The sequence below is a fragment of the Anabrus simplex genome, chromosome 5 (assembly GCF_040414725.1).
Source record: "Anabrus simplex isolate iqAnaSimp1 chromosome 5, ASM4041472v1, whole genome shotgun sequence".
Taxonomy (NCBI): Eukaryota; Metazoa; Arthropoda; class Insecta; order Orthoptera; family Tettigoniidae; genus Anabrus; species Anabrus simplex.
The window spans coordinates 369,360,395-369,373,252 of NC_090269.1; the positions used below are offsets into that span (position 1 = coordinate 369,360,395).

Genomic DNA, 12,858 nt, shown 5'->3' on the forward strand with positions numbered 1-12,858 from the left:
AGGCATTTTGGATGGGAGGTTGCAATGAGTAGTTGAGAGTAAATTGGATGAAAGCCAGAGTAGCTTCAGATCGCAGACGGGCTGTCAGAATCAGATTTTCAGTGTGTGCCTGAAAAATGCAACAGGAAGAATAGACTGTTATGTTTATGTTTTGTAGATGTAGAGAAGGCATGTGACAGAGTACCAAGAAAAGAGATGTTAGCTGTACTGTGAGATTATGGGATTAAGAGTAAGTTATTATAGGTTATCAAAGGAGATTTATATTGACAGTTGGGCTTCAGTGAGAATTGATGCAAGGGAGTTACAGGGGTTAGACAAAGCTCTGGTTTATGTGGCTCATTTACTGGAAGGTATAAAATGGCAAGGGATTCAGTTAGGTGGAAATTTAGTAAGCAGTTTGGCCTACTGGTATGCTGGTGAATTGGCCATGGTAGATTGTGCTGAAAGCCTGCTATCTAATGTCTTTAACTTGATAATAGGTGTAGTGAGTATGGCATTTCCAAGACTGAAGTAATGTCATTAGGGAAGATATCTAAGGGGATTGAACTTCAGGTTAGGAATACAAAACTGGAACAGGTATATCATTTCATGTACGAGTATTTAGGATGTGTATTCTTCCAGGATGGTATTGTAGTGAGAGAGATTGAATCAAGATGCAGCAAAGCTAATGCAGTGACCTCTCAGATGCAGTCAGCAGTATACTATAAGAAAGAAGTCAGGTTCTGGGTGAAACCATCTTTACATCAGTCAATTTTAAGACCAGTGTTACTGTACATGAGTGAAACATGGGTGAACTCAAGTATCTTATTCCTAAGTTAGAATAGCAAACATGAAAGTAGCAAGAATGATTGGTGGAACAAACTGGTGGGAATAATGAGGCAGGAGGATACTCTGAATGAGGAGATAAAGACTAAGTTAGGAAGGAACTCGATGGATGAAGAGGTACGCATAAACTGGCTTTGGTAGTGGGGTCATGTGAAGTGAATGGAGAAAGTTAGGTTACATAAGTGAATGATGGACTTGTCATGGAGGGTAAGAGGAGCAGAGGGAAACCAAGACAACGATGGTTAGACTTGGTTTCTATTTAAAGATTAAAGGTATAGAACTGGTTACAAATAGAGGATTGTGAAGGCATTTAGTAAATACACAGAGGCTTGCAGACTGAACTCTGAAGGCATAAACATCTGTATTGAAGGTATGTATGTATGTATATATGTATGTATGTATCATACAAATGGAGTTAATCACATTGTGCATATTGATTGTACCCTTCACAGACTACATTATTAATGTAAATTTTGTAGCATTCCACGCATACTGAATGTCAAGAAGGTACTTAATTGGGTGTAAAACCTGTGTACTTAAGATAAATAAATAAATAAAATAAATAAATAACCTCTCTGCATATCTCGGTTTGAGAACCGCTTGTGTATACTGTTCATAAGTTTCTCTCCAGACTATATGTTGAGCAAACTGAGGCGACACATTAATTAATCTTAAACCCCTTGGAACATTTTACATTTTTTTTTTCTTTTTGTAAATATGTAAATATTATTTTAGCCATATTATGTATATGTTTTGAACTACTATTGTAATCTTAACATAAGAGTCATGATTAATGCAACATGTCTTTATATAATTGTCCTTGGCTGATGATGACAGAGAATCTGTCGAAACCGGTACCAAATATACAAAAATTGTGATGTTTTAACAAAAATGTAAAACTTTCACACAATATATAGTATTGAAAAGGTGGAACTTATCGTCCTTTCTTTGATGTACATTTTACATTTACTCTTTTTTCCAAATTCTCTGATTCTATTTATTGCCTGATCCATTTGTAATATTATTGGAATAAAATTGTTTTGTACTGTTGAATATGATTTTGATTGTGACAGAATAAATACTCTCATTTTTATTATAGACAGAATCCATGCATCTGAAGTTCCTATTGCAACCTCCTGGAAGGAGAACATTCGCTGAAATAGTAGAGAGATTTAATGCAAACGTACCGTACAGTGGCCTTCGACATTCTGTTTCACAAGATGTAAGTATTTATGTGTTTCCTATATATACACTATATATAGAGCATTTACTTGTCCTTTATTAAGATGCCATTTTATGCAGCAAGGTTTTTAGTAAATAAAGCTGAAATGGGAAAGGAAAAATTTGAGAGGAAGAACACTTGACCTGGAGTACATTGTACGCTTTCAGTCCCAATAATTTCTTAACATGCATGACAACATCTTGAGAATATGTAAAATCATTTCAGTTGGTTGAAAACAAGAACTGTCTTAATATCTTGTTAGTATGAAAAATTGTATTTGACTGACTTTACATCAGATCTAACAAAACACACAAGGTGGGCCAGGTTTGCAGCATCATTCAACTAATCGACTGGAGAGAAAAGAACTTACTTCACTTTTTCAGTCACTTGCATCTTAACGTTGTCTGCTGTGAAACATGTTCTGTATGTCACGGTATTATATTTGAAAGGGATATTGCATCAAGCTTCTTGACAGCTAATTCTCCAAAGGGTTACTGTGAGTGCAGGATCAAGCAAAGCACGTGGAATAATAAGGAGCAACAAGAAACTGATTCACTGACTGATGAGAAAACAATGTTTAAATACCATTAGAGAAGATTTTTTTTCACAAGTATGTTATAGTGTTACATTTCATGTTTTTGACAGGCTGGAAAACTACAGTATAATTCTGTTGAATCATAGTTTACTGTTGTTCATCTCCAACTGGTGATCATGTAATGTTGAATTATTTCTCTTATTTACTGTTCATGTCCCATTATCTTGCTTAGTTGAGTTGCTCTTCCTCTTTCTTTATCATTATGCAACTAGATAAATTGATTATATTCTACACATTTTTAAAATTTGATTTTATTCATGGAATATATTTAGTATGTGGCTAGCATCACATCAAGAATTTGTAACTCATCCCTAAACTAATTAAGTTCATGTCCATTTAGCAATGCTCAGGAAGATGAAATGAGAATAAATTAATGAAATATCTCATTCTAGCATGTAGTTGTCCAATTAAAAATTTTCAATTAGTAATTTTATTTTTTTTTTTCTCAGGGAATTTTCGCTGAAAATAAAGAGAAGCTAATATCTAGTGCTCTACAGTCCTTAATTGATAATGAAGGAGATCAAGATGTTATCTCTCTTCCTGAACTTGAAGGACAGTTCCATGCTCTGAGACGTTTGGCAGCTTCGAAAGTGGGCTTTGCTGCTTTTACAACGATGCAAGGGTAGGTACTAAAATAGGCTGCTTTTTCTTGCTCTCTTTCAGTCATCAGACCTGTTTGAGACAATTTTCCCACATGCTTGACCTTTTGGTGAATCTTTTCATTTCTCCATAGGTGATACAACTAGTATCTCTTTTTAGACTGTGTGTAGTTTAACCCTTATTCTTTCAAGGTAACAATCTATTGGTACCCACGGTTCTTGCGAAAACTGACATGGTAACGATCCATCATCACTACCAGCCTTAGTTGTTGTTGTTGTTGTTGTTGTTGTTATTTCGTTATTTACATGCCAGATAGCAGCATTTTTCACGGAATGAGAAGAGCACAGTTTTAACTCAAGTTATACTCTGCGGGAACTGCCAGCTCTCCGTATTTATGGATATTCTTAGAGTTTAAAACGTACTGACTGGAGTTCGGTGTCTTGTTTACGTTGTGATTGGCGGCAAACATGCGATCATTTCTCTCTGTTTTTGCTGATGATACTGATTATATAGTGAAATTAAGTAGTGTCATATGCACTATATTATTTAGTTTACTTGCTAGTTCATTAATTAAATAGTTTTCTTAGGTAATTAGGTGAACATTGTAAGCGAAGTGTTAGATATAGTCTAGTTGGATATAGGCCTAGTTCATTTAGGTTAGGCCTAGTTATTTATCGCGTGCGACATGGCGAAGAGAGTTCATTTAGCTGATGATATCACTGATTATATCTTGACAATTATTCAAGTGATGATGTTCTTTGTCTGAATCAGAAAGTGTAGATGACGATGATACTAATCCAGCACCTCCAGTAAAAAAGGTGTATTCTATACAAAATGGCCAACTTTTTTCATTGATACATCACTTTACACAATTTAATCTGTTCTTGGATCTAATGCACATATAATCTTGATATTTACCATACTAGTAAATAATAATGTGACCTTTTTACTAACATCAGTCACAAATTTCTGCATTGAACACCATTTCTCAGAATTACTTCAAAACTTTCAAAATCTGAAACTTGTAACTTTGTTTCTGCATTTGTTACTTTTTTTCTATGACTTGAAAACTACTGGATATATTTCCACCAAACTTCATGTATAGAATCCATCTGTCCTTGGGTAGGTTTTAACACAAATATCGTTTCCAAATCCCTGAACTGAGTGGGGATTTTTACAAAACCGAAACCGTGATTTTCCACTCCCTCAAAGTATACACAACCACACTTAATGGAAATCTGCCTGCCTTAATGAAAATTAATTTCTGAACTTTTTTCTCATGTGCATCATTTTGATAACAGGATTAATAAGGGAGATATCATTAACGGACCGTTTTTCGGTACAAGTCCCAGCGGACTTAACGCAAGAGCGGGTGCATGTAAAGCGTATTTCTTACATCTTGAAAACTACTGAAGATATTTGAACCAAACTTTATATTTAGCATCCACCTGTCCAAGGGTAGGTTTTAACGTCTATACCACTTCAAATTCCCGGAATGGACTGGGGTTTTATAGGGGACCGAAATGGTAATTTTTACTCTCACACAATATACAAAGTACAAGACCAACCTGACTGGAAATCGATCAGACTTTTTGGAAATCCAATTATAATTTCTTTTTTCTCATGTGCATTTTGCAACAGAAGGATTAATAAGGGAGATAACATGAAAGTTCGGTTTCTCAGGCTAAGTCTAGCGGACATAGCCCAAAAGGTGTTATTCGTGGAGCAGATTCCGTATCTATCTACATAAATCATATCGTAACGACTGTGTGTCTGTGCATTGACTATTTTGGCGAAATTTTCATACAGCTTTCCGTTTAAGGGGTAATAATGACCATCTGCATATTTTTTAGCTATAGTTTCCTGGAAGTCCTAAATTTTACCCCCCTCGCCTAAAATCAAGATTGCCTCACAATCTGCCACACGAGCTGAAAAATTGAAATTAAGCAAAATTATACGTTTTAGCCAGTAACCTACGGATAACTTCCAAGATCTCTAAATACTTCACTTTTTATGCCGAAGAATATCGAAATATAGGCAATTTAATGACGGTGCAGACCTTCGTTTTGAGGTATCTCGCGGCTAAACGGTAAGTCCTATCACAAAACGGATGGCACGATCTCCGTTCAATTTCGAGTGATCTACAACTTTGGTCCTGTGATATTTTGTCGTCTCTCTATCTCCCTTATAGGGTAGATTTGGCTGTATATTTCGATTATTCGTACATTTTGTGCTTTTTACACGTTTGTTTCTTAGATTGACACACACATAAGAAAGATAGTCATCGAATTTGGCACGCACATTGACACGATCAGTGGCTATATGTGAACCCAATTTCATGATTCTAGCTTCTACATAAGTAACATATGTGAAAAATAATGTAAAATGATGAAAATGTACCCGAATTTCACCCCATTCAAATATCGTAACTCAATCGAACCCATAAATATGTGAGATACGAGAAAATGTTTTAACACCAAACATGTAGAGCGATAAAAGGGACGTCTGAGGGTGCAAACCGTTTGTTGGTATGATGTACCATTTAGGAGCAGTAAATCTCGAAATGAAGGTTTGCACTTACAAACGTGCCCATGCTTATCTGTCATCTATATAAATATAATCGTAACGACCGTCTGTCTGTACATTGACTATTTTGGCGGAATTTTCGTACAGTTATCCGTTTCAGTTGTAATAATGACCATCTGCATATTTCTTAACTTTGGTGTCTGTCGATTTGATTGTATGAGTTTTTGTAACTTCAAAACTACTGAATATATTTCTACCAAACTTAATATTTAGAATCCACCTGTCTTTGTGTAGGTTTTAGGGCCAATATTATTTCTGAATACCTAAATTTACTGGGGGTTTGTCCGAAACCGGAACCATGATTTTGCACGTCCTCAAAATATGCACATCCGAAATTAATCGAAATCTGTAATCCTTAATGGAAATCCATTTCTAAAACTTTTTTCTCATGTGAATTTTTCGACAGGAGGATTAATAAGGGAAATATCATGAACGGTTGGTTTTGCAGCTTAAGTCCAGTGAATGTAGCCAAAAGGTGTTGTACGTGAAGCAGATTCCTTATCTATCTATATAAATAAAATCGTAACAACTGTATGTTCTGTACATTGACTATTTTGGTGAAATTTTCGTACATATACCCGTCTGAGGGGTAATAATGATCATCTGCATATTTTTTGGTTTTAATTTCCTGAAAGTCCTAATTTTTACCCCCTCACCCAAAATCCAGATTGGAGCATAATCTGCCAGACGAGCAAGAAAATTGAAATTTGGCAAAATTATACGTTTCAGCCTGTACCAAATGAAAAACTTCCAAGACCTTTAAATTTTTCATTTTTTTATCCCCGAAGAATATCGAAATATGGAGGCAATTTTAATGATGGTGCAGACCTTCGTTTCGAGGTATTTCGTGGGATAAACGGGAAGTCCTATCACATAACGGATGGCAAAATCTTCGTTGAATTAGGAGTGATCTTCAACCTTGGTCTTATGACTTTTTGTCATATCTGTATCGCTTATACATTAGATTCCTCTCTATTTCTCGATTTTAAGTAAATTTGGAATTTTTACCTGTATAATTCATACTTTCAATCACTTATAGGAAAGATGGTATCATCAAACTCTACATGAACATTGGCCCACCCAGTACTCATATGTGAGCCAAATGCTATGTCACATAATTACCCTGAAAGTAATGCAATGTAAGATAATCTTACACAGATTTCAACCTATTCAATGTTTGTGACTCAATCTGACCCGTGAATAGATGAGATGCGAGAAAATATCATAGGACCAGCCATTTATCTCGCTAAATACTGCGCCTTATGGTGCAGTCCTTTGTCAATATGATGTACCGTTTAGCAGCAGTTAATCTGTAAATGAAGGTCTGCAATATTGTAAACATGCATATACTTTCGTATGTCTATCTATATATATTCATTGATGTCGATTTGTAGCGATCGAGAAAGGGTGTGTCTGCTATTGTAATCAGTACTCCCTACACCGACTTTGACTGGGAGTAGGAATGGGGTACTTCTCCAACTCCTGTGTAACTGGCATTAGTAAGGAGGGCCTACCATTGTAATGAATAATTCACTTCTCGATTTATCTTGCAGAAGGGAACATGTAATTTTGTTCAAAAGTCCCCTACCCTATTGTGTTTGGCTCTAGGCCAGGGTGCCTGCCATTATAAACAAATGTTCCAATCTAAAATTGGACTAGCATTAGGCATAGTGGCCTGCTATTTCCATGGAAACTCACTAATTCTGTGTGACTGGCAGTAAGCTGGCTGGCAGCAGGCAAAAGGGCCTGTCATTATAATGATAACTGCACAACTCAATTTTGACTGGTAGTAGGAAAGTTTCCTGCTATTATAATAAAAACTCCTCAACTGTTATCTGTCTGAAAGTAGGAAAGGGGTCTGCCATTGCAACTAAAACTCCCCAAATTGTGACCGTCCAGGAGGCAATGGGGCCTGCAATTATAATGTAAACAACCCAACTCGATTGTGAATGGCAGTAGGCAAGTGAGCCTACCTTTATCATCACAACTCCGCAACCCACACTTAACATTGGAAACAACGTACGGGGACCTCCCCATGCTATTTCTCAGATAAGGCTAAGAGACATGCGATTTTTAAACAATCTCATTTACTGCACGCACAGTATTTACATCGATATCCGTATACAATGTAGAATACCGTAGCGAAGCACGGGTACATTTGCTAGTAGAATAATATTAGCATGGATTGTTGGTAAGGTTGGTAAGGTACCTTCAGAATGGACAAAAGCAGTAATTGCTTCTATCTATAAGCAAGGGAACAGGAAGGATTGTAACAACTATTGAGATACTGTGTCTCGTTGTTTAGTGTACCAGGCAAAGTATTCACTGTCATTTTTGGAAGGGAGGGTGCAATCAGTCATTGAGAGGAAGTTGGATGAAAACCAGTGTGGTTTCAGACCACAGAGAGGCTGTCGGGATCAGATTTTCAGTACGCGCCAGGTATTTGAAAAATGCTACGAGAGGAATAGACAGTTGTGTTTGTTTCGTAGATTTAGAGAAAGCATATGACAGGGTACCGAGGGAAAAGATGTTCACCATACTGTGGGATTAAGGGTAGATGATTAAAATCAATCAAAGGCATTTATGTTGACAATTGGGCTGCAGTGAGAATTGATGATAGAATGAGTTTTTGTTTCAGGGTACTTACAGGGGTTAGACAAGGCTGTAATCTTTCACCTTTATTGTTCGTAGTTTACATGGATCATCTGCTGAAATGTATAAAGTGGCAGGGAGGGATTCAGTTAGGTGGAAATGTAGTAAGCAGTCTGGCATATGCTGACGACTTGGTATTAATGGCAAATTGTGCCTAAAGCCTGCAGTCTAATATCTTGCAACTTGAAAATAGGTGCATTAAGTATAGTATGAAAATTAGCCTTTCTTAGACTAAATTGATGTCAGTAGATAAGAAATCTGAGAGAATTGACTGTCAGATTGGTGATACAAAGCTGCAACAGGTAGATAATTTCAAGTATTTAGGATGTGTGTTCTCCCAGGATGGTAATATAGTGAGAATGAATCAAGGTGCAGCAAAGCTAGTGCAGTGAGCTCGCAGTTGCATCAGCAGTATTCTGTAAGAAGGAAGTGAGCTCCCGGATCAAATTATCTTTACATAGGTCTGTTTTCAGACCAACTTTGCTTTACGGGAGCAAAAGCTGGGTGAACTCAGGATATCTTATTAAGTTAGAAGTAACAGACATGAAAGTAGCGAGAATGATTTCTGGTACAAATGGGTGGGAACAATGGCAAGAGGATACTCGGAATGAGGAGATAAGGCTAAGTTAGGAATTAACTCTATGCATGAAGCTGTACACATAAACCGGCTTCGGTGGTGGGGTCATGTGGAGTGAATGGAGGATGATAGGGCCGAGGTTTGTAGCAAAAGGTTAAAGATCATGATATTGTGCCCTACTGGACTCTGAGGTTCCGGCCAGGCGAAAGCCGGTCTCGAACCCAAGGTACAGTAGTGAAAGAACTCTCACAAACGTGAGCTGGTGCACATAGTCTTACCTGAACACACATCCACTCTCAGCCGGATACAAGCGCTCTTCTCAGGGATAACATGGGGATTAAAGGGCAACATAAAGATAAACACTAGGATATGTGACTAATCAGGTAAGAATCAGCTAAATTAAAATATTAAAAAAATCTAACAGAAACATCGCTGCATTCAAAGTTTAACAAACAGGGATTTATTACATAAAATTTAAATAATTTACAAATGTAAGAGCTTTTCAAAATGCTTGGGGCAAGATAATGTTGAGCCGATGACAACCAGTTCACTGCCTTCACGAAAACAGCTGTGCTGTAACAAGCATGTTACAATAGTGTAAGTAACGAATTCTAGAAAAACGAATATTTGCTGAAATACACATCTAACAGTAATTCCCATAAAATTTACTATGCCTCGTACCATCGAACCCCGGTGCAAACAAATATCACCACAAAATGTACAATGTCCTGACTCGGTCACGAACCCTAGTCCCATGAAGAGTAAGGCGAATAATATTCATAAACAAATAATATAAAAGAACACAACCAACCTATCCAAGGGTGTCAATATCAAACGGGTCAGTGTAAAATTAAACGTAGAGCAAATAGAGCATAAAAAAAAATCTCTCTCAGCTTTCAAAACATCAAGGTCGTCTCTTCCCCTTACCACACTCGACAAGCTGCAGACGGCAATATCACCTAGTTTCAAGACTGTGACGTCAGGCACAACCCTCACCCTGCGACCACTTCACCAGCGACAGTCCACATAATTTACGAGCTCAGCTGGGCTGCAGGCTAAGAAATCTCGCCTTTCAAAAACACCGTACGTAATCTGGCTGCTTAAGCACTCTTTTAAATACACCTGGGCTGTCCGCCCTCATCTCAATATCACCCGCACTATAATAAATCTTACTTCCGCCTCCCATGGGCTCAACCTTGATAATACAAAAACACAAATCACGAAATGATAGTCACATAGCCATACTAAGGCATCTCCAATACATCAAATACACTCTCTAACTGTGCTGGGCTTTCTCATATCAATACATACAGTCAGCTGTCTGCATAATGCTCATATCTCTCAAATATTCGGACACGCTCGCCCTGTCAGTGAAGCTAGGTGGATTACGGGTTATATCCTGGTCACAACTATACACATCTACGCCTGCAGAAACAAATGCCTAAATGCGACACAATAAAAATGCCTGCGAGTTAGACTAACCTACCATGACCAAGGGAGTTCGATCTGACCCATAAAGATAACACGTACGCAAACATAATACTTTCAAAGGAAATATACACACACCAACAACGAATCTACAAACAATCATCTACCCTAATGTACGGGGTTCGAGCTTGAGGCCTAGATCTATATTACTAAGAATTTTCCTACCATAACTAATCTGTTGACTGACGGGCCCCCCCTATTCCTATCTAAATTTAAATGACATGCTTGAAACAGAATTGGAAAGCTCTGACCTTATGTTATTGATGACATGACGGAGCGGCCCTCCCTGTAGGCTACTGAATTTACCACATCATGACAGACTGCGACGCTTGCAGCAGATACTGTTGACCACTTGGAGACATTCTTTCTTGCGTGACTCCTGCGTACAGCTCCCTAGATGGTTGGAAGATGTCCCCTTCGATGTCGCGCTGATCAGGTGCTCCCAACGTTCCTGGATTGATGCCCGTTGTCGTGTTGGCTTCAGCTCCGGTTGTGGCTTCCTCGCAATGATGATGTCAAAACTCGTTCTGACTTGATGCTGGGGTAACTGAAAACAAATTCATTCATTACAGATTGTCCAAACTCGATGCCTGTTTCCACAACTATCGTGTCTCACACGTTACATTGACCAAGTCTTGTTCAGAATTTTAAACCTGGTACACAATAGTTTCTTCACTACTCTTAGTCACTGTTATTTCATCCCTTCACTCGGACAACATGTAGTACTTGAATTACCCTGAGCCTATATTTATTTTAGCATTTCGTACTGTTACAACTTGACCTCACAGAAATATGAAGCTACTAGTTCATCAGTCTCTTACAGGCAGTACCTCATCTCCCCATAGCATATCCTCACTGGTAAAATCAAGAATTCAGCTGAATATTCAAGTTGATTACTTACTTCCTCGCAGATACAGTAGTACTAGTTGTATGTGCAGCTCGAAGACAAAGCGTTGTTCTCAGTACCAACACGCCGTATGACGACTCGTTCAAGCAGCCTTCCGGTCAAAGAATGAGACTGATATGCCAGGCGGCCTCACTTTTATAATCAGTTAGCGTAACCACGCCACTTGATCGCGTGCAGGATACGCGCGCCCGCGACTCGCAGTTCTCCCGCGCAACTCCCGCCAAGTACTCTATTTAATGAGTGCATTTATGATTGCAGCCCTAATGCATATCAAAATTCAGCAGAAATTATGCAGGTTGCATTTCTTGTCTTAAATCCAATGCAGCTCTTCCGTAACCAAAGATATTAATTTCATTCTTTCTTCCCTCCTAATGTCAGTTTTGCCGGGATCCGGGAAGCGTCCCCAATCTTCATTAAGAGGCTTGGCTTGGGACATAACTCCCTTTAATGAGGTTCTGGAGATTTCTCATAATAACGCTTCAGCTCTCTTCACACAAGAACGCGTCTTCTGGACTCTTTTATGAAATATACTCTAAGACAGTGACTTCGTGGGTGGTCTCATGTAATCCCAGTCTCAATACTAAAATCGATGCTATTGGCTGATGAACAGTACGGTTCAATATGAAAATAAAGTTGGAAATCAAGAGGATGAATTGGGGCAGATATTTATAGGCAGAGGTATTGGAATAATTTATCAAGGGAAATACAATAAATTTCCAAGTTCTTTATTTATTTAAGGAAGGATTAAGTAAACAGTTGACAGGAAATCTGCCACCTGGGCGACAGCTGTAAATGCAGATCACATGATTGATTGATTGATTGATTGATTGATTGATTGATTGATTGATTGATTGATTGACCTGTATTCTTGGATCCATGCAATATGACGTGTGTATTACTGAAACGAGACTTTAACTTCTAAATACTTTAAAAAATGATCGAAGTGATTGCAATCTAAAAGTAATTTTAAGTATTTTTTCTTTAATGGGGTTTTCTTATTAAAGCATGAATGATTGTTTGTAGAACACAGCATGAATGATGCATCTATCTTTCAAGATCAAATTTTAGAAATTTTTTCTACAAGATTCCAGTACCATTGAAAGTGGCTTGGCACTAAGGGGGTTAGCTAACATAATCTTTCTTATTTTGTTATCTCCTAAAGCAAGTCAGATGTTTCAATCACTTGACTTAAACTAAGAAACTGATAGTTTGTAATCATTGTACACTTTAAATTATTCATAGAAGTCACTGTGATTGCTGTAATACTCCCTCCTCTTCGTAATTGTCTTTTTTAAATGAAATTTTAAAAAACTCATTTTACTTTGGATACTGTAGAAGTTACTCTTACCACAATTGGTTTTCCATAAAACTTCAAATTGTTTAATATATAGGCCTACTTGTAAATA

The 12,858-nt window shown here is 37.6% G+C and overlaps 1 protein-coding gene across 1 annotated transcript in view; it reads left to right on the top strand.

Annotated features, from left to right (window-relative positions):
- Positions 1-12,858, top strand: part of Rme-8 (receptor mediated endocytosis 8) — a 397,451-nt gene that overhangs the window by 45,031 nt on the left and 339,562 nt on the right. Inside the window, exons 8-9 of the mRNA XM_067147687.2 lie at positions 1,925-2,047; positions 3,092-3,264. Coding sequence (XP_067003788.2) covers positions 1,925-2,047; positions 3,092-3,264 — 296 coding nt within the window. The remainder of the gene's footprint in view (positions 1-1,924; positions 2,048-3,091; positions 3,265-12,858) is intronic.